Source organism: Daucus carota, chromosome 3 (genome assembly GCF_001625215.2).
Source record: "Daucus carota subsp. sativus chromosome 3, DH1 v3.0, whole genome shotgun sequence".
NCBI lineage: Eukaryota > Viridiplantae > Streptophyta > Magnoliopsida > Apiales > Apiaceae > Daucus > Daucus carota.
This window is the reverse complement of record NC_030383.2, coordinates 8,352,139-8,372,933: the sequence shown is the minus strand read 5'-3', so window position 1 is coordinate 8,372,933 and position 20,795 is coordinate 8,352,139. Positions and strand designations below refer to the sequence as shown.

At 29.9% G+C, this 20,795-nt stretch overlaps 1 protein-coding gene across 4 annotated transcripts; it reads left to right on the top strand.

Moving 5' to 3' along the window:
* The first annotated feature begins 358 nt into the window (after positions 1-358).
* LOC108214807 (pentatricopeptide repeat-containing protein At1g76280) lies at positions 359-19,896 on the top strand. 4 transcript variants are annotated; one of them, XM_064090673.1, is made up of 14 exons: positions 359-469; positions 547-631; positions 727-778; positions 872-1,059; positions 1,829-1,936; positions 2,813-2,995; positions 4,067-4,591; positions 4,751-4,846; positions 5,050-5,223; positions 6,256-6,483; positions 7,196-7,339; positions 7,439-7,627; positions 18,098-18,232; positions 18,812-19,896. In XM_064090673.1, exons 1-14 carry the CDS (start codon positions 456-458, stop codon positions 19,484-19,486), a joined length of 2,796 nt encoding a protein of 931 aa, XP_063946743.1. In that variant the 5' UTR covers positions 359-455; the 3' UTR covers positions 19,487-19,896. The 4 variants fall into 4 exon arrangements, with proteins under 4 accessions (XP_063946743.1, XP_063946744.1, XP_063946745.1 ...); XM_064090674.1 differs by having other exon boundaries at positions 884-1,059; positions 18,812-19,622; XM_064090675.1 differs by lacking the exon at positions 18,098-18,232 and having other exon boundaries at positions 18,812-19,622.
* Positions 19,897-20,795: the final 899 nt, after the last annotated feature.

The window sequence follows — 20,795 nt, the reverse complement described above, 5'->3', positions numbered from 1 at the left end:
AATACTCCCTCCATCCCTATTTATCTGTCCACTTTGAAAGTAAAAATTTGTCCCTATTTATCTGTCCATTTATACTTTCAAAACTAATTTAATGATAGTTTTTCAAATATATCTCCATAATTTCAATTTTCAAGGCTTGACTTATTTAAAACTTGATTGAATTCATGTTTTCAAGACATAAAGTAGGGGTATTCCACCATTTTCAAGATATTAATTAGAGGTATTTAATGAAAAAGTTTATACAATCAATTATTCCTTGGTATGTGTTTTTTTTCCAAAATGGACAGATAAAAAGGGACGGAGTAATAAAAAATCAAAAGAATATAACAAAGTTTGTTATGAATAGATTTTTTAAATGAAATAAAGAGTTAATATAATTATTTACTGAGCGGGGATGCTTGAATATGAAGAACCTGGCACAGCCGCACGCTGGCTACAACACTCTTGAGTGAACCATGTATCGATCTCTGTAAGTCTCCATCTCTATTTATGTATCTATATGTGTATGTATATTCAGCTTTCTCATAGTTGTTTCTAATTTCACAGATATTCTCGTTCATTCACTTACTCAATTCGCAAATCACAACTACCTCTATCCAGATTCTCCACACGTGTAGACTCACCCACACGCGTAAGTTGTATCTATCATTGTATGTATAGCCGTGGCATTACTGTTGAATTGGATTCCTTTTGTTATGTTATTCCAATTTGTTTGATTGATTACAGGCTCAAAACACTGTTGCCTCCAAATTAGGGCAAAGTTTCAACCAAAATCTATGTAATGCACTCGAATAGTCCATCATTGAACTCCTTTTTCCGTTTCGTTATTTATCCATTCCCGGGATGGTATAAATGGAATGTTGATGTGCAGGTAGTTTTGTAGGTTATAAGGCGACAATTGAGGAATCAGTGCAGGCCAAAATTGTTAATGCGCTTAGTTTAGGTGATCGAAGTACGGCTTCCTCTCTATTGAAAGATGTTAGTTGTAAAGACGGTGTTCTTAGAGCTGATGATTTTCTTGAGATACTTAACTATTGCGCGAGATCGCCTGATCCATTGGTACTTAGTGATGCATTCTTATGTTTATGAAAACTTTGATATGTTGTTATTCGTGTTATTAGATTCAATTGGTTTCTATTTGCAGTATTTAATGTATCTGTGAAAAAATTGAATTTTGTGCTGAATGTGGCAAAAGCTATGCTGCATATGGGTTAGAAAACACGAGAACATAATATTTGATATCATATGAGGTCTTGTCTTCCAACTGTCCGACTTTATGTGGTTTGCAAAGAGAAGCAAATGTTAAACTTTTTTTATATTCTTCTTCACTAAAACCAGTGATATTATAGATGGCATAGGCCATAGAGTAAGATATACCTACAGGCTACACGTGCCCACCCAGACCCCTTTTTTGTGGTGGATGAATGTGCTGTTCTGATAAGAATTCGATTGACCTGTGCTACTGCCTACTAGGGCCCCCGAATTACTGTCAAGGTGGGTCCCTTTAATATTTTATTATACTTATTAAATGACTATAACAAGAATAGTCTAATTTAGTGCTTCTAATAGTTTAGACAAATAGAAAAATAAGGATAAAGTGTATAAAGGTGAATAACATAAGTTAACTCTGAAAAGTGAAAACAATTGCTACAAAAAGTATCTTCTAAAAAACAATTTTGGAATTAGGGTTGAGGTCTCATACTCCAGTGATTTTCATATATATTGATTTAGTCAGACACTTTATTAAAGACAATGCTTTGCATGATAATGAAATAAAACCTGAGATGGATTATAAGGGTGAAACAAAAATTCTTTGTTGTCAATGCAGTTTGTTATGGAGACGTGGAAAACTATGCAGCTAAAAGAGGTCAGCATATCCGGCAAATGCTACTTTCTTATAACCCGAGCTCTCTGCAAGGGAGGTTACATAGAGGAGGTATCGGTAGTATGTATGATTGAGCACTTTTTGAATAACTTCAATAAAATAGCATAATCACGATAACTGTGAATATAATTCACTTGTATGTGTGTTTTATAATAAATAATCAGGTTATCACATATTTTGTTTATATGACTGAAATTGGCTTGTACACCCTATGTCAAAATATCTGACTGTGTTCAGAGTACTGGAACTCAGATCAGGAGCTCCAAGTCATATTATATGGACACAGGGTTAATATAGATTAGGCAATTCCTGAGACTTAAGTAAATGTTTACAGGGTCTTTGGATTAGCTTTACAAGATCTCTCTTAGGATCTCTAACTAATCAATACTCCATAGAGATAATCAGGTCTTCAGAAATATAGATACCAGGAAGAAGCTATAAAGAACCAGTGGTTTCCAGATATAAGTGAGGGCATACTTCGAGAAAGAAATTGAGAAATCATTAAGTGAGATTCTAATTACTGTCATATCATGTTTGGCAATGAAAATTGCAGACCCAGATATTAAATATGGATTTCTAAGCTTTAGGTGGATTTGGAATTACTAGATATTTCTTATCTTATCCTACACCTCAGCAATATAGAGCACTGATTTGATATACTCTGACTAAATATATGTCTATCTATTAGGCTTTTAATGGCTCAGTACAAGTAGCTTGATCGGTATCACCTCTAATCAGTATCCTTGGGTGTTGTTGATACTTGATAGACGTTTCTACTTATTTTGTTTAATATAAACATTATTTAGATTCCAATAAATCATGAGAAATGAAATTAATAATATTATTCTTGATGGTGCAAGACTACTTAATATATGTTATTAGTCTTTGAGAATAGTAGTTGTATCTCAGCCATTTTGCTCTTGTCAGGTCTTCAGTTTGATAAACAATGTTGGCGAAAATTCAGACTTGTATCCTGTATTGCCTATGTACAATAATTTATTGCAAGTTTGTGTTGAGACACATAGTGTTAATCATGTCATCAAATGTCTGGATTTAATGGAGAAGCAGATGGTGGGAAAGAATGAAGCAACTTATATGCAGCTTCTCAAGGTGTGTGAAGCAATTTTTTATATTCTAGTGTTTTTTTAGTTTTATTAATTGCATTTCAAGTTTTGTTTATGAAGTTTCACTTTCCGGAAGCTTTTTGCATTGTTCTCTCAGGCAGCTGGTCGGACAACATATTATTAATTGTTTCCAATCTATTAGAAGGAAATATATCAAAATACATTTTGCATAGGTGGTCTTATAGTGGTAAAGAGTCTTGTTTTCTCCACGCCAGGAAATAAAATTTATTCATTTTAACCTTGTGATTAAAACAAAGCAATTTGTGCATGAGGCTACCTGCTGGGTGGGGATTTTTAATTACAGATGACTGCATGTGTTGCTTTACATTCACAATCGTGCACTCATGTGCACAACATTGGTGCGTGCATCATTTTTTTCCTGCGGTGTCTAAGGTTAATCATATTCTTATGTCTACTTTTTTAGTTGCAGCCTATTTTTGAATCTTTTTAACAAAACACCCCCTTGAGCTTTAGCAATATTGTTAATCAATGCCATAATGAGGTTTTCATGTGAATAATGGAATGGTAAGCATTAGTCACTTTAAAGTGGATAGGTCTAAGGGGGGAGGAAAGGACAACTGCTATTTCATTTGGTGCTTTCTCTATTTTTGCAAGAAGGTTTGATGGAGGATGCCAGGAATGAGAGATGGGGTAATGGGACTGGATCTGTGTTTGCTTCATATTATATAAAAAGTAGTTGCAATCAGTTCTTTCATCTGTTTCCAATACCCAGTCATGCACGTAGCTTCTCGACAAAGTAGCTAGTCTTTCCTAAAATGAAGTAGCCCTATGTTCAGATCTGATAATACTTTCGAATCAAGTCATTGAGCTTTTTCTCGGTCACCTTTTTAAATGCCATGTGAACTATATATACAATGAAAAGGAAACTGCATTTTGCATAGGTGGTCAGTTGTGAAGAGTTTTGGTTACACTATGCAAGCAAATACATCTATTTTTTGCTTCTTTTCGTCATGTACCTTGTATGTTCAGAGTCTCGGCCTGGGTTGAGATATTTGAAGATTTATGAAGTGATTGCTAGTCTAATTTTATTATTCAGTTTGCAGTTTTGCAGCGGAAGTTGTCTGCAGTCCATGACATTTGGAAAGAGTGCAACAAATACTACAATCCCAGCATGATTGTCCTTAATAGGTTTATATGTTCCTTTGCGAGTTTGGGAGATTTGAATGCTGCCTATGCTGTTTTACAGCATATGTTAACATTGCTTCTTCAGGGAGGTTCAATTGTCAAAACCAATGCTAAAGGAAGTCCACATACGCAGAGATTAGATATTCCTATACCTTCATACACTGTCTTGAATTTGGAAAATGTGAGCATAGATAATCAAACTTTAGTACCATCTGTTGTTGAACACTGTAACAATGTGGGTACACAGGCAAGTGAGGAAATGCACTTATCTACTTTCAACTCGAAAAAACGTGAATTTGGAGATGTTGGAATGGATGTGCTAAGCAGATGTGTGAGTGTGCCGGCACTGCGGGTGTTGAGGGCTTCTTTCAATAGTATTATATACGCTTGTGCACAAGCTAAAAATTCTTTGCTGGCGGAGCACATATTTCTACAGGTAGTATAATATGTCATCTTCTTTATCTATATGTTTCTGTTCAGTGTATAGTTTGTGGCAGAATGTATTTTGAATACAGTTCTGGCGAAGCCTTATGCTTTTTCTATATATCCTAGCAATCATTTTTTTTTCCATAACGTTTATTCTCCTTTGGTTAAGATGCAAAATCTTGGTGTGGAACCATCCAGCAGTACATATAATGGGTTATTGAGAGCTGTTGTTAAAGATAAAGGTTCCGAGGCTGGAATAGAACTGGTACGGATTTTTATAGTTTTTTTTTGTGTGTGTTCTGCAAGTACTTATATCTGACACTTTTTCAATCAACTAATTATAAATTTATAATATACATAATGATAATAGTAATACATTGCTGAATATTTGATTATTATAATTTTTGTTTCACTTCTCTGAAAGTGATCTTCAATTTCTACACACCTAACATATCCATTTTGTTGCAGCTCAAGTCATTGCAAAAAAGGAACGTCCAACCATATGATCCAATATTTGCAGCCATATCAATCAAATGCAGCAAGGAGTTGAAAGTAGATTTGGCTGAATCATATCTGGACCAGATGTCATGCAGATCTGTTGTTTATCCTTACAATTCTTGTCTTGAAGCTTGTAAAATTCTGGTAATTCTTTTACTCCTGTTCGCAATTTTGCATTGGGTTTGTGTCAAATTATTCAAATTTACCAGTCATGACAAACAGTCAAACAGTACAAATAAATGCAGAAACTGAACCAGAATGCAGTGGTTTAATGTCACTGAATAATATTTTCCCTATTAAGGATGTTGACAAAAATTAAAGAACAGTCCGTTGCACTAGCCATCTTAATATATACTTGGCTGCATTGAGCTGAATAATTACATCCAAATTCCATAGCGTCGCCTTTATTTTCCTTAAGGTCTCTTTGGAATTCAGTTACGCTATGTCACAATACCCATATTGTCAAGCACATAACATTATAAGTATATAATGTTTTAATAACTTCTTAATTGTTGTTGGGCACAAAGTTTTAAAAAATTGAATGAAGTTGAAGAAAGGATAGGAAAGTAGGTGTCAGTGGGTGGGACCTACTTATATTAGCAAAGAAAAGTGTGCTATTTTAAGAAATGTTAAGATATGAATGGGACATCCCGAATTGGAAAGTGACAAAGAGTTAAGAAATGAATGAGATGGAGGGAGTAATAAACAATATGTTGCATCATGAGACAAATAGAGGGCTACACTGTTGGCACAAATAACCATCCCCACCTCATATGTTTTAGTGCCAAAAAAGTAATTTGTGGGGATCTCACAGATCTGGTGAACATTTAGTTTGTATACTTGACTTAAATTTAGAACATCTTTCTATGTAGTTCTAGCAGTACTGATCCAAACTCACCTCTTGCCAGAAATATTTTATACAACTGGACCCAACAACTTATTTTAGCGTAATAATTTATGTGGTGAAATGGAGGAAGTGCAAACTATGCTGGAACTGTGTCAAATCAATTTTTGAAGGCCATTGGGAGAGAACACTCTATAAATAAACTAAATAAGTTGATTACATTAGTCATTGATGACAGTGTGCTTTGTCATAGTTATTGCATTCGATGATCCACCTTGATTTTGTTTTACATCATGCAACTGCCTTCAGTTCTATAGTTTTATATCTTGTAGGATCAACCTGAACGTGCTATTCGAATATTAGCCAAAATGAGACATAAGGAAGTTCGCCCAAATATCAGAACATATGAGCTTATGTTTTCGTTGTTTGGCCATGTAAATGCGCCTTTTGAATCTGGAAACATGCAATCACACATGGATGCAGCCAAAAGAATAAGTGCAATAGAAGCAGATATGCTAAGGAACGGCATCCAGCACAGCTCTTTATCAATCACGAACCTGGTGGGTGTTTACTAAATTATAGCATCTCCAATATTTTACTGTATCAGTTTATGGCCCTGAAATTTTGTAATGCATTGGCTTACACTGTTTTAGTCGAATCTACAATTTGATTTTAAATTGGTAGTGATGCCCCTTTTCTAGTCGCACATTCTGTCATTACTGATATTTGTATGACATATATGTTGTAAATCCTGTGTAACTATGATGAGTTTTTGCGTCATTATGTATTTATGTGAGGATGTATTATACCTTACCACCCGCGTTCCCGCAAAGGATGAATATATACTTTTTACCTCATTTTCATGTCCTTTTAAGTACTGTCTTCTCATTTTTGTTGTATAATTATGTGATTAATATAGTAAGAAATAAACCACAATATTTAGAAATACATTTAGCATTTGTGAAACGAAGTTATGCCAAATAACGTAATGGTCTGTTTTGGAACTTGGATTTCATTTAAAATTCTGGATGTAGTCAAATGACATGTTTGGATAAACAAAAGGATTTGGATTTTATTTGAATCCAAGACATTCAAATACTAGTATAAATTTGAGAATTTGAAATGACAACTCAAATTAAGTCATGTGGAATCCAGCATTTGAAATGAAGTACCTGTCCCAAAACACAATCTAAATAGTTTACATGTAGGTACAGTTTCCCACATTGTATGTGTTGTTGTCTTAAACATCTATGGTTATTTTTTTCAATTCAGCTGAGAGCATTGGGGGCTGAGAGGATGATAAAAGAATTGATGCTATACTTGCGAGTGGCCGAAAGGAATTTCTCTTTTTATAAAAAAGAATCAGTAACACTGATCTATAATGCAGTATTGCATTCCCTTGTCGAGGCTGAGGAAGTAAGTATTTATTTGATTGTTTTACCGTATCAGGTAATCCTAATGCAGCTGTTTATTTTTTTCTTGCACTTAATCTTTTTTCCCCCATTCTTGATTCAGACTCAACTGGCAGCAGAAACCTTCAGAACTATGATAAAATACGGATATCAGCCAGATCTTGCGACTTATACTATCATGATTGATTGTTGCAGCATTGTTGGAGGTTTTAAGTATGCATGTGCACTGGTTAGCTTAATGATCCGTAATGGATTTTGTCCAAAGGGGGCAACTTACACTGCTCTCACAAAGGTATGCTTATCAATACCCCTTATTCTCCTTGCTGCAATATGTGCAAACTGTCATTCAGTTAAGATTATTACCCTTAACTTAAACATATCTAGTTATCTGAGGCTGTTGTACCGTCAGTTTTTAGAGAAGCAGCAACATTCAAAATTCTACATTCACATTCAATTTTGTTTTAAGATCGACACTAAATTTCATTACTTGGCGTACCGGTTGAACATGTTGTATAGAGTCTAGTTAAAACCACCTATAATATACACATAAAAATTCATGTATCAATCTCGTTATTCATCAAATATGTAATGAGTAAATCAAAAAAATAAAGGTTTATCATTTTTCCTCCAAAAAATGTTGAAAATTAATCAAAATATACAAACTAGTTCTACAGCAGAACCATATTCATCCAAAGTGGTTCTATAGTAGAACGAAATTTAAAAATCAAATTTTTTTCTTAGATTGTATGTGTTAAATTGTTTGTGCATGTTATGTATGATTAGTATTCTACATTAGAATAAAAATTTATGCATAAGTATGACTGATTTTAAAATTATAAGTGAGATTTTAAAGTAGAACCAAATGGTTCTCCACGAGATTATATAGAAGATGGTTCTCTATGGAACAATGGCCTCTACATACACACACACATCGGGTCCTACTCCAGTACAAATTTCCTTAAAATACAAGCTACAAACCAAAATAAAACAATTTCTAAATCACATCGAAATATAGCACATATGGTATGCAAATCTAGTGGCGGATCTAGGAAGTTTTGTGTTAGGGGGCACAAAAATTTTTAACATACAAACTAATGCAAGAAGATGAAATCAAATGCACCTGCTCATTAACAAACAAGCAGTTTATGTCTTATTATTATGATGAGACTCTTCTGTTATGGATTCTTGTGTACATGGAGAAGGAAATGGTAGAGGATTAGTCACTCTTCAAGTAATATTTATGAGATAAATGCATATATTTATATAAAAAAAGTTTAAAAAATAATTAATATGGGGTCCTGTGCCCCCTGGGGCTCAATGTAAATCCGCCTATGTGCAAATCGATCGTTGGGATACGAAGAAAAATACATTGAGGTCAGATTTCAATTAAAGATCACCGATTGACGGGAAAAATCAAATTAGAAACAGAAGAGATCATATGTGAGAGGGTGTATTTTAATTGTGTTTGCTGACTTCTAGGTGGCCATTAGGTTAGATTAATTCAAGGGCTTAGATTAAGTGTGTGTGTGTGTATATATGCAATTGCTAAAATACAAAGCACTAAAAAACAAACTAAGAGAAACCACCCTTAAATGACATCATTCACCCTTTACATGTCATCAGCCACATAGGCCCACACTGCCCCCACTCAATCCACCTAGGGCCCCCTAGAGCCTCGTAAAGGCTCCAGACAGGCACGGATATATATATATATATATATATATATATATATATATATATATATATATATATAGGAGGAAGATCCTAAGAAAACCCAGCTTATCAAGAAAACTGAGGAACCCGTCTATCTACCGTAGATCTGTCATTTTAATCCAAGGGCTACTGTAATTAGGATATTTAGTAAATATATCAATAATAAAAATTCTTTCCGGCAAGTATTCATTTAATGACCATATATAAAGATGATTTTGATTAACATAAATAATAAGATATGTAATCAATTGATTTCTTTTATTATATTTTCCATATCTTAATCAATCAACCAGAGCATTTAATGTATATTAACTTTGAATTTCAAATTTCAAATTTCAAATTTTCAAAAGATTCACCATGATGAATATATTTAATTTATCATAGATTCTTTCAAATATTTTGTAGAGATTCAATAATAGTATTAGCATGAAAAATTTAATATATTATATAATGGTAATTGAATTTTTTTAAAATATTAATTTAAATCAATTTCTATTCAACTATTCTATAAGATATTGTTGAAATATAAGATTCTTTTAAAAAATTATAATAATAATTGAAATTGAGATTCTTTAATTTTAATATATTAATATAAGTTTCTTTGACAAAAAATAATAAACTAAAATTAAATTAAGATTCTTTAAAATATTCACTTATATGTTTTTCTTATTTGGAGTTCTATAAAGTTCTCTTTAAATGAAGATTCTCTAAAATATTCACTTGAATGAGTTAAATGAAAATATAATTTGGATATGATTTAAACGATGTATCATAAATTAAATAATTTAATTCCGAAAAAATAATTTAGACACACTCATTATAAGAATTTATACATCAAAACACCTTATAAAACTCCAAATTATAATATGAAATATTAATGAAGTTAAATTTTTATGATAAACACCTTCTGGAATCCTAGTATTATAATACAAATTTTAACAAAATATTTTTTAAATATCTTTTATTTTTAATATTTCTAACAATTTAAGCTATACCCGGATTCCAAAAAGTGTTTATCATAGAAATTTAACTTCATTAATATTTCATATTATAATTTTAAGTTCTGTACGTTGTTTTGATTTATAAATTATAAGATCCCCAAAGATGTTTTACGTATACTAAAATAATTCGCTTAAACACTTACGATGATCATTTATTTATTATTTAAAATTTTTATATTATTCAAAAAAAAATATTTTAATTTAATTAATTTATTGTAAGAATATGATATGATATGTTATATTGTATCAATAACAGATTCTATATCGTAGAAATTCCCTTGGGAATTTTAATATTTCAATAAATAATATAATATTTTTTTTAAAGTATCTTAAAATTTGTTTATACTTTTCCTTAAATTATATATCAAAACACTTTATAGAACTTCAAATTATAATATTAAATATTAATGAAGTTAAATTTCCTGATAAACACCTTTAGGAATCCCGATATTATAATACAAAATTTTACAATATAATTTTTAAATATCTTTTATTTATAATATTTTCAACAGTTCAAGCTATACTCGGATTCCAAAAAGTGTTTATCATAGAAATTTAACTTCATTAATATTTCATATTATAATTTTAAGTTCTATAAGGTGTTTTGATTTATAAATTATAAGATTTCCTGAGATGTTTTACGTAAACTAAAATAATTCGCTTAAACACTTACGATGGTCATTTATTTATTATTTAAAAAATTTATATTATTCAAACAAAAATATTGTAATTTAATTAATTTATTTTAAAAATATGGTATGCTATATTATATTGTATCAATAAGAGATTCTATATCGTAGAAATTCCCTTGGGAATTCTACATTTTATCCTATGTTTTATTTAAAATATAACCAAATATTGTATTAATTTGCTTTTTTATTATAAATAACTTTCATTATCTAAAAAATTATATACATATTATATTCTAATATCTTTATTCATTAATCTCAACTAAATGAATTATAAATTTAATATTATTACCAGATTCAAATTTGAAAATGTACATTGAGTTTTTTATATTTGAAATTCTTCACGAGGTTCTATCATATATATTTGAATATATTTAGACTCCTTAAAATATTTATTATAAATATACATTTAATTTATTCAAAAAGTTAGGTTCGTTCAAATATTCTTTAACATATTACTGTAGTATAATGATATTCAATAGAAACAGTAGATATTGATATAATTTTGTCATATTATGAGGATTCTTTAAGTTGTTCCTATAATTGTATTCTAAAATTCAAGACTTGTACATATTACATGTAAATTTTGTAAGAATACCTAAGAATACGTAGTAGAATCTTGTAAGAATACCTAAGAATACCTAACAACAAACATCCTCAAATTAGTTTAGTATACAATAAAACTTTAAAATTTTTGAAGAACTTTCAATAGAACTTTTGTACATATTCTTTAGATAATGTATAGAATCCGAGATTATATTTGATGGAACTCTGAGCAAAATCTTGAATTTACAGAGAAAAGTTCAATGCACACATTTAATCACCAATCTTCAAGCAAATGACATCTCTCACATCTCTCAGTGACAACATGGAAGACTGAATTCTGTTGACGCCTTCCTTTTCTAACAACCTCCACGTGAATATTGTTGCTTATCTTAGAAAACTTATCAAATTGTCTGCTTAAATTACCTGAATTACTAATTGCTAGATAACTGCTGCAAATATGCTTCCCTCGTTGAACCATCCTTATTTAGGTCCATCTTCTTTCATATCTCATTGTACCATCCTTCTTTAGGAGCAGCACGGAGAATGGGGATAATTGAATCTTTACATGCTTAAATAAAAATGCTAAAGAAAATCTTCGCAAGCATCCTCGGATACATGTTAATCCCAAAAGCTTCTTGACGTCGTGTAATATCATTAAAATTTGCATGTCTGTTATCCAAATGAACAAAACACAAACATTAAGATATGGTTATAGTACAAGAAATAATGCTAAGCAAAACATAAAATTCATTTAAACATACTCTTGAAACTACACCTTATAGAATCTGGATCAAAAAGCATGCAAAGTTCCATTACCAACACAATTAAGAATATGGAGTATCACCAACAAGAATCTTGAGTCATTAGTTGGTTAAATTTGCAATGCCTGTGTTTAGTAAGTATCAATGTTGAAGAAAGATAATAAAGACATGGTGGTTTGTCAGAATATTGATATGAATTCTGCGTGTATATAATAAGAATATGCGTGTATATGAATTCTAGATACGTTATAGGCTATTGATTTGATTTGCATTAAATTGTGATTGATTGCAATTAATAATTGGGCATTTATTACCATTTTAATATCAATATACCCCTTAACAATGATACATAAAAATTAAAACTATTACAAGTTTGCCATTACTAGAATATAACATTAATAATTAATCATATATCGTGGATCAACGGTATCTAAGAGGGTTTCTCAGTTTTCTTGATAAGAGGGTTTTCTCTGGAACCTCACTATATATATATGGGGGATGGTTCAACGTTATTTGAGTAACCTGGTAACTAGTGATATCAGCCGCACGATTATATCCATAAGTTTTAACCTACTATAACTAACTTTTTTAACGTGTGTGATGAAACACGTGGCCCACATCAAAAACAATGTCTTCTGTTTTTGTTTAATTTTTTTTCTATTTTCTATTTTCATTATATTTTACTTTTATTATTGTTTTTTATGTTTCTTATTTTTTTTTGTGTTCTTTGTTCTGTTAACAACAAGTTTATAATATATATTAAAGATAAATTAAAAAATACTCTTGTGTTTTGTAAAATTTTATATATTTTAATATATAAATTTTAAAATTCATTTTTATTCTCTCGGATTTTTAGATTCTTGTCATATTGTGTATATATGAAATATATATGTGTGTGTTCTGTACTAAATATATTGAATTAAAAATATTTAAATGTTAATATCTATTAAATATATTTACAAAATATAAATATTATAAAAGAAAAATAAAGTTATAAAACATTAATATAATAGAATGCAAACTAAAATTAGTGAAAACACAAAATACATAAAACAAACAAATTTTGAATTTACAGAACATAGTTTTCAAATACTGAACATCATATGTTCTGTATTTGAAAATACTATAATTTTTGTAAGAACACAGAACATGAAAATATATATGTTATTTTAAATAGAAAATGTAGGAACTAATTGCAAAACTGGATAATATTGTTAAGAAAAAAAAAAAATACCGAACTAGTTGAAATATAAAAAGCACGTAATAAAATTAGGTAGGGTGAATAAACTACATCACATAAAAACAATACTGAACATGAATGGGTTAATGTACTATTAACAATATTTAATTTTAAATTTTTATAACATTGTTTTTCATAATAAATAGAATACTTATTTTTATTTTTTGTACAGTAGTAGAGAATACAGAATACAAACAATAGAGTTGTACGTGTCTTCCTATTCTTTAGCCCTGTCAGTTTTTTTAGGTTAACTGCTAGCATAGTTACTAGGTTACTAGTTTAATATATATATATATATATATATATATATATATATATATATGCCAACATTCCAGAGAGGGACTCCTTATATGGAGTTGCATAGTGCGCCACTATAAATCATCAATTTTATTATAAATTCTGTTATAGAATACATATAAAACGTAATTCTAATATAGAATACTATAAAATAAATCTATTTTTGAGTAATTTAACACTTAAAATTTGATTAAAAAAAGTATATTTTCAAAACTGATTCTACAACAGAATAATTCTGGATGATTATTATTCTGTTATAGAATCATGTTAAGATATTGCATAATTTTAGATGATCTTTGGAATAAAAAAATTGTATAACTTCGTTTGCAGTTTAATAATCAAAATTTGCAATTATATTTCATAAAAAATATAATAAAATATATATATTATGTATATATTTATAATGGTATGCTATGGAGTGCTACCATATATATATATATATATATATATATATGGGAGAGTTCTGGTACAAACTTATAAACTTTTTCTGTTCAACACATATATAACTTGAGTTCAACATTTTTTGAAGATATTTTGTTGAACATCGATCAAAATTGTGTTGGAGAAGTACATAAACCAGTTTTTCAATGTAAGAACTAAGTTAAACGTATTATATAACCAATATTTATCTTTCTAGACCCTACCCAAACCACAGAGGTATAGTTTAAGCATCTCTATAAATATATTCAACAAAATGATAATTAATGTTCTACACCCAGTGTTGAACCTCAGTTACAAATGTGTTGAATGCACGATTTATCTATGCGTTATTTTTAAAATTGTGATGTTTTTTCAATAATTTTCAACATAAATAATTTCAATAACTAAGGATTAACAGGTTGGGAGAATAAATTATTTTTTTTAAAAAAAGTTTGTAAGTTTGTAACTTTAAATTTTTTTATTATGGGTAGGATCCTGAGAGAACAAGAGAACTCCTCCATCCACCGTTGATTACAAATCTCAATTTAATACTATTCAAAAATAATATCTTCATAATATCAATCAAATCTAGTGAGACTGAGGGTATTTCTGTACCATCTTAAACAAGAAATCAATCATAATTTATTACCATATTTATTGAGATTCTTATTTAATGCTTTCATATCTTCCATATCTTTGATTTAATGCTTATATCTTCTTTATTTTTTTTTCAATTGAAATATGGAAGTTATATATAATGCTCTATATTTTTCATATTCTTCTCTTAAATGAAATATGGAAAAATACTTATTGGAATCTTAGTAAAATATCCATTGGTAAAATATTTTCATTACTTAGTATTTCTAGATTCCGTAAAAGATTTAAAATATTAGGAGACTTTGTAAAAAATATACGGAGATATTTTGTAAAATATTTTCATTATTTATTATTTTACTAAGATTCTTTTAACTTTTTTATCCGTATTTATTGAGATTCATATTTAATGCTTTCATATCTTTCGTATCTTTGATTTAATGCTTCTATATCTTCTGAATTTTTATCAATCGAAATATGAAAGTTATATATAATGCTCCATATTTTTCATATTCTTCTTTTAATTAAAATATGAAAAAACACTTAACGGAATCTTAGTAAAATATCTTCATTACTATTTCCAAATTTCGTACAAGATTTAAAATATTAGAAGATTTTGTAAAAAATATTCGGAGATGTTTTGTAAAATCTTTACATTATTTATTCTTTTACTAAGATTCTTATAAGCATTTTATCCATAATAAAATATATTCTTTTAGGTGTTTCATTTAGCTGGTTATATATGATATATTATGTATATCTATATATAATATGACTTTCTTATGTGTTTTTTAAAGTAAATTTTAATTTAATAAAATTAAATTTAATGATACATTACTTACGATTCAACTAATTGATGTATTAAATTTTGTATATACGATTCTGCTAATTGATGCATTAAAAATACTTATTCTTTATTATAGAATACTTAATTAAGGTATATTCTACTAATTTTCTTATTCTTTACTAATTTTCTATATACGATTCTACTAATTGATGCATTAGATACTTATTCTTTAATAACAATATTAAAATTATAATAAAGGTTCCATTAACAATACAGAAATCAATATCATTTTTTAAATTATGTGATTAAATGTATTTTAAAAGGTACATTAAGATTTTCCTAAAAAATTTATTAGATGAGTCGTTATTTGATCATATATATTATATAGTTTTGTTATGTGATCTTTTCAAAATTTTATTTAAATTAAAATCATTTAAAGATACATTAATGAAGATTCTACTTATTGATGTATTAAAGTTTTAATATTGATAATCAAGATTTATGATATATTTTTATTGTGTATTAGATTCTAATAAATTAAGATTCTAAAATTTTTATTGATATTCTACTAAGCGTCACATTGATAGTATTGAGATTCTATTAAGTCTTTCACTGATAATTCTACTATTTTAATATTAATTATTTTTTAAGATTTTAATTTCTAAATATATTTTTAGAAATGTTAATGATAATGAAGATTCTACTATTCTAAGTGACATGTTACTGAAGATTCTACAAATTGATGCATTAAAATTTCTATATAATGATAGATTTTTAATATAATTTATGTGTATCAGAGATTTTTTGATAATTTTATTGATATTGTTAAAAATAGAATATATGTTAAAAATAAAAGATTTGGATTCCAGATTCTGTAATAATCTATAAATGGTATTATTTGATTGGCAGATAAAAAGATGCAAGATGCCATATTTGAAAGATTTCGAAATAATAACACTTTTGTTGTGTTCCAAAATGCCCTTGGTCAATAGATTTTTTAAGATATTCTGATTGAAATAATAAAAGGTCGTATATAAATGTTATCCAAAAATCAATGGCTCTAAGGAGAGTTCTCTCGGTTCTATTGATAGTGAGGTTCTTCCTCGAACCTTACTCTCTCTCTCTCTCTCTCTCTCTATATATATATATATATATATATATATATATTGGTCCTACTCTAAAAGAAATCAAGTTTAGCCTAAAAACTAGAAACCGGTACTGTTGATTACAACTGTTATATTAGTGATTGCTCAACTTTCTCAATCAAATAAAAAGAAAGTGTTGTGACTTGTGAACCTCTAGTCACCAACACCACCACATCTACGGTCACAGCCACATATTTGATCAATACCATCATCTTCGATTACCACTATTGATTCTGACAAGCACGGATGGCTACCAATCTACTGCCATTAGCGATTTATTAAAAACCAGATATCAAAGATTACAACGTTTATATTTGGTGACTACTTAACTTTTTTAACCAAATAAATACATATGTACAAACAGTCTTGCTAACTTCTAATCACCATCACCATCACCATCTCCGATCATTGCCACAATCTCCGATTAATACCATCATCTTCGATTAATACTATTGATTCCGGCCACCATCTATGGCTACTGCAACTAGGGGCCATAAATTGATTAATTAAAAAGAATAAGAGGAAATGTATAGATCTTGAAAGAAAGGGGGTGGGGGTGGGGGTGGGGGTGGGGGAGGGGGGGGGGGTCACCAGAGAAGGAGAAGATCGGCTAACAAAGGAGGTGTATAAATCGAGAGAGAGGTGGGAAGAGAGACGGAGATTGCCGGAAAAGATGATTGAAGAAAGAGAGATGTCGTTGGAGAAGATGACTAGAGCTATAGTGATGGTGGTTGCAGTAGTGCGAGGGGTGGATGGTTGAAAATTGGTGGGGGGGAGGGGTGGGATATATGGTCTGTAATGATTTTGATTGTTTTCTAGTTTTATTCTATTTGATCATTTCCCGATGAAAAGATATACTCGTTTAGAGGCGTTTAGTTCGACTTGGAGAAACAAAATGGAATTCACAATGGGAATGGAAATGAAGAAAAAAGAAAGGAATAATGCTGAATTGTATTACATGTTTAATTTTGACTTGGAAACGAAATGAAAAATTGTATGATTATCTCTATATCTAATTTTTCAGATATTATATAATATCAAACGAGTCCAATATATTTATTTAATAATAATATAAGGTATATATATCTTATAAATGAATTTAGTTTATTATTTAAAAATGTCAATAATTTTTTAAATAACTTGACTTATAAAGTATATCAAAATTATTCATAATTTATAAAAACTAAATAAAATTTTATTTTTAATTTTCAAAATATTTTACATATCACACTTATTTTTAATGATTTCTGAAATAAGATTATAAATGAAAATAAAAAAAAGAACTAGGAAAGGGAAAAGAAATACCTTGCGGGGGTGGGGAATGTATTATGAATGATGTTGGGTAAACCTAAAAGTGAAGAGGGAGAGAGTGGTAGTTTTTTATGAAACAAACACCAACAAAGGGAATGAGGCTAATTGTTTCCCTTTCCCTTTGTTGGTCACCCCCAACCAAACGGCCCCTTAAAACAATGAATTGAAGTCTGATAAGCTTTCAACTGACTGAAGAGTAAACATCTTTTCTGTAATCTTGTCGTACATGTACATTTCTAATGTGTTGATTTAATTTAGATTCTTTTGGAGCACGAACATTTGAAGAACAGAGATTTTGTTGGCGCGCTAAAACTTCTGGATATGGCATGCTCTGAAGAGATTCAACTTGATACAATGATATTTAACACTATAATTCGAGAAGCGTTCTTCAAGGTTGTATAGCAGTCTCTGGTGATAATTTGTTTCTAAATTTGTACTCATTTATCTCTGGAAATAATTCTATAATCTATTTATAGACCATGTTATACCTAGTAATGTTGCGTTAGACCCAATCTAAGTCAATTTCCCAGTTCAGTTGAATAGAATACCTCATTAAGTGGTATTTTGAAACTTTGCATTTAGCAGATTAGTTCATTGCTTTTGTCAGAAGTAAGTTTGTGAACAGATAATAGTCATGTAAATGCCCGGTGGTTCTGCCTAATTTTTGTTTAGTGTTATTTTCACATCAAATCTCCTGTTTCATTCTGTGTTTCACTTTGTGTCCTGACTTGTGTGTGACTCCCATTGGTTAGATAATAGATACAGTGAGATGCAATATGATACAAATGTATAATGCCTTGTTGCAATATGAGTTGACAGCGTTAATGGGTTTCTTCTTGGTAGATTTCAACCACTACTTTAGTGCTACAATTTCTTTTATAAACTAGTTAGGTTTCCAAAAGTAATTTTCAGCAAATTATGTTTGCTTATATCTACCACATCAAACTTACTTTTCTGTCTTCATGTTCTCAGAAAAAGCATCTAGTAATTGAGCTTGTTCTTCAGAGGATGCATGAAAAGAAGATCCTTCCGGATGCAACCACCTGCAGCTATGTGTTTCGTGCATATGTTGCTCGACGGAGATACAGCACAGCTTTGGAATCCTTGCAGGTTCTGTGCATGAGAATGATTCTTGAAGATAGTAGCAGTCCGGAAGACATGAGATCTGTGTATGAGCAGCAATATATTTTGGCAGAGGACATGGAAGCTGATTCACGGATTATTGAACTCTTTAAAGATCACAAGGATAATCTTGCTTTTGGACTTCTTAACTTGAGATGGTGTGCCTTGGTTGGACATGCAATTTCATGGTCACCTGATCAAAGTCTGTGGGCTAAGAGACTCTCAAAAACTTATGGTTCTGGAAAGCGTGGGAGCTTAGTTGATGAGAATCTTTCAGATACTTATGTTTCTATGCAGCGTGGTACCTTAAAACTTCACAAGCATACATATCTACTTCGAAAGTGTCATGGTTCTAGACAGTGGGGTAGCTTAAAACATGGTGGAAAACTTTCACAACTTCATAGTTCTAGGAAACTTCGTAAAAAACTTGCACAACTTGTTGGTTCTAAAAAGCGCAGTGGTTCTGGAAAACATGGTAAGAAGCCTAGCAGGTTAAAACTTTATAAGCAACCCTCAGATACGTGAGGTTTCAGAGGGACAGTAGTTTATACTTAAGCATAGTATAGTGTTCTGGTTCACTTGTGACTGTAGAAGCTGGTGACTGCTCACTTGATTGATTACTTCTCTGTCTGGGGAGCTGCTTCAAATTGATGTAAATGGACGAGCTTTTTGGATTGAAATCAATCTCTTCAACAGCACTGGGTTTTGGTTTTAGGTCACTGCAAGCTCCCAAATATCTCGTCGAAGAGCTTGATTTAGCCAAGAAGAGCCTGATTGCAATTTTGTAGCATCCATTTGTTATTGAAAATGTAATACTATCATGTTGATAAAATATAGTTAAATTTAACTGAGATTAGTTACCTTCAACTGTTTATTGTCTAGGCATCAGACATGCCAATATGAAGTATTATAATGTACTGGGGTAGTGGGGTGTACATATGCGTCGTTAAAGATTTAGCTTCACTTGCAGATATCCTTTTAATTTTTGCATTTATGTTAAAATTTCTACAGAAAATGATACAATAATATTATTGATTTACAGGTGAAAGAAAATGAAAAAAATGTTCTAAAATTTTGAAAGTGTGTTTGGTTTAGTCAAGAATTAGAGTGATTACCAATTTTTTTTTCCAGCTCTTGAGTCTATATTATGTTTATTCGACTATATTCTGATGGTTTAACTTGAAGTGGAGATGGATAACACATACTCTCTCCGTCTCAATTTTTGGGTACCTTTTTGAAAAAACACGCATATTAAGAAAATATTCTCTCTAGGCACCAAGACTTTTTGCACACAATTATATGTGCTTTGACCACCTATTTAAAATTACTTTTTTAAATTTTTTTTTCTGAATTAAAATATGTGATATATATTTTAATTCATAAAAAAAATTAAAAAAAATAATTTTAAGTGTGTGGTTAAAGCACATAGGATTGTGTGCAAAAAATCTTAGTGACTTATAATAAGGAATAGAGGGAGTAGTTGGTTACATATAATTTTGTCTTATGTATCATGAATTTGTAGAAAATAGTTGATTTTCAATAAAGTCACAATAAATATAGGGATTTAGTGCATTGAGAAATGAGAATAATGTTGAGTTTCAAAAAATCCATAATTAATATAGGGAAAAATTTGTATTGAAAGAAGAGAGAGATAAATATTTTGGGACAATTTTTATTCTAAAAAGGACTTATAAATTGAGACGGAGGGAGTATATGATTGACTGCGTCTCATTGTAACAATCAAAGTTAACTTAAAATAGATAAATTATGTTCTCAAATTATTAGTTTCTCCTTTAAAAAGCAAACCTGTTCTCAAATTATAAGCTTATTTTGA

Bases quoted from the DNA above. Each gene is read 5' to 3' on its own strand.
- LOC108214807 (XM_064090673.1), top strand. The intron at 1,937-2,812 runs GTATCGGTAGTA...TGCTCTTGTCAG, and splicing joins AGGGAGGTTACATAGAGGAG to GTCTTCAGTTTGATAAACAA. The intron at 2,996-4,066 runs GTGTGTGAAGCA...TTTATTATTCAG, and splicing joins CTTATATGCAGCTTCTCAAG to TTTGCAGTTTTGCAGCGGAA.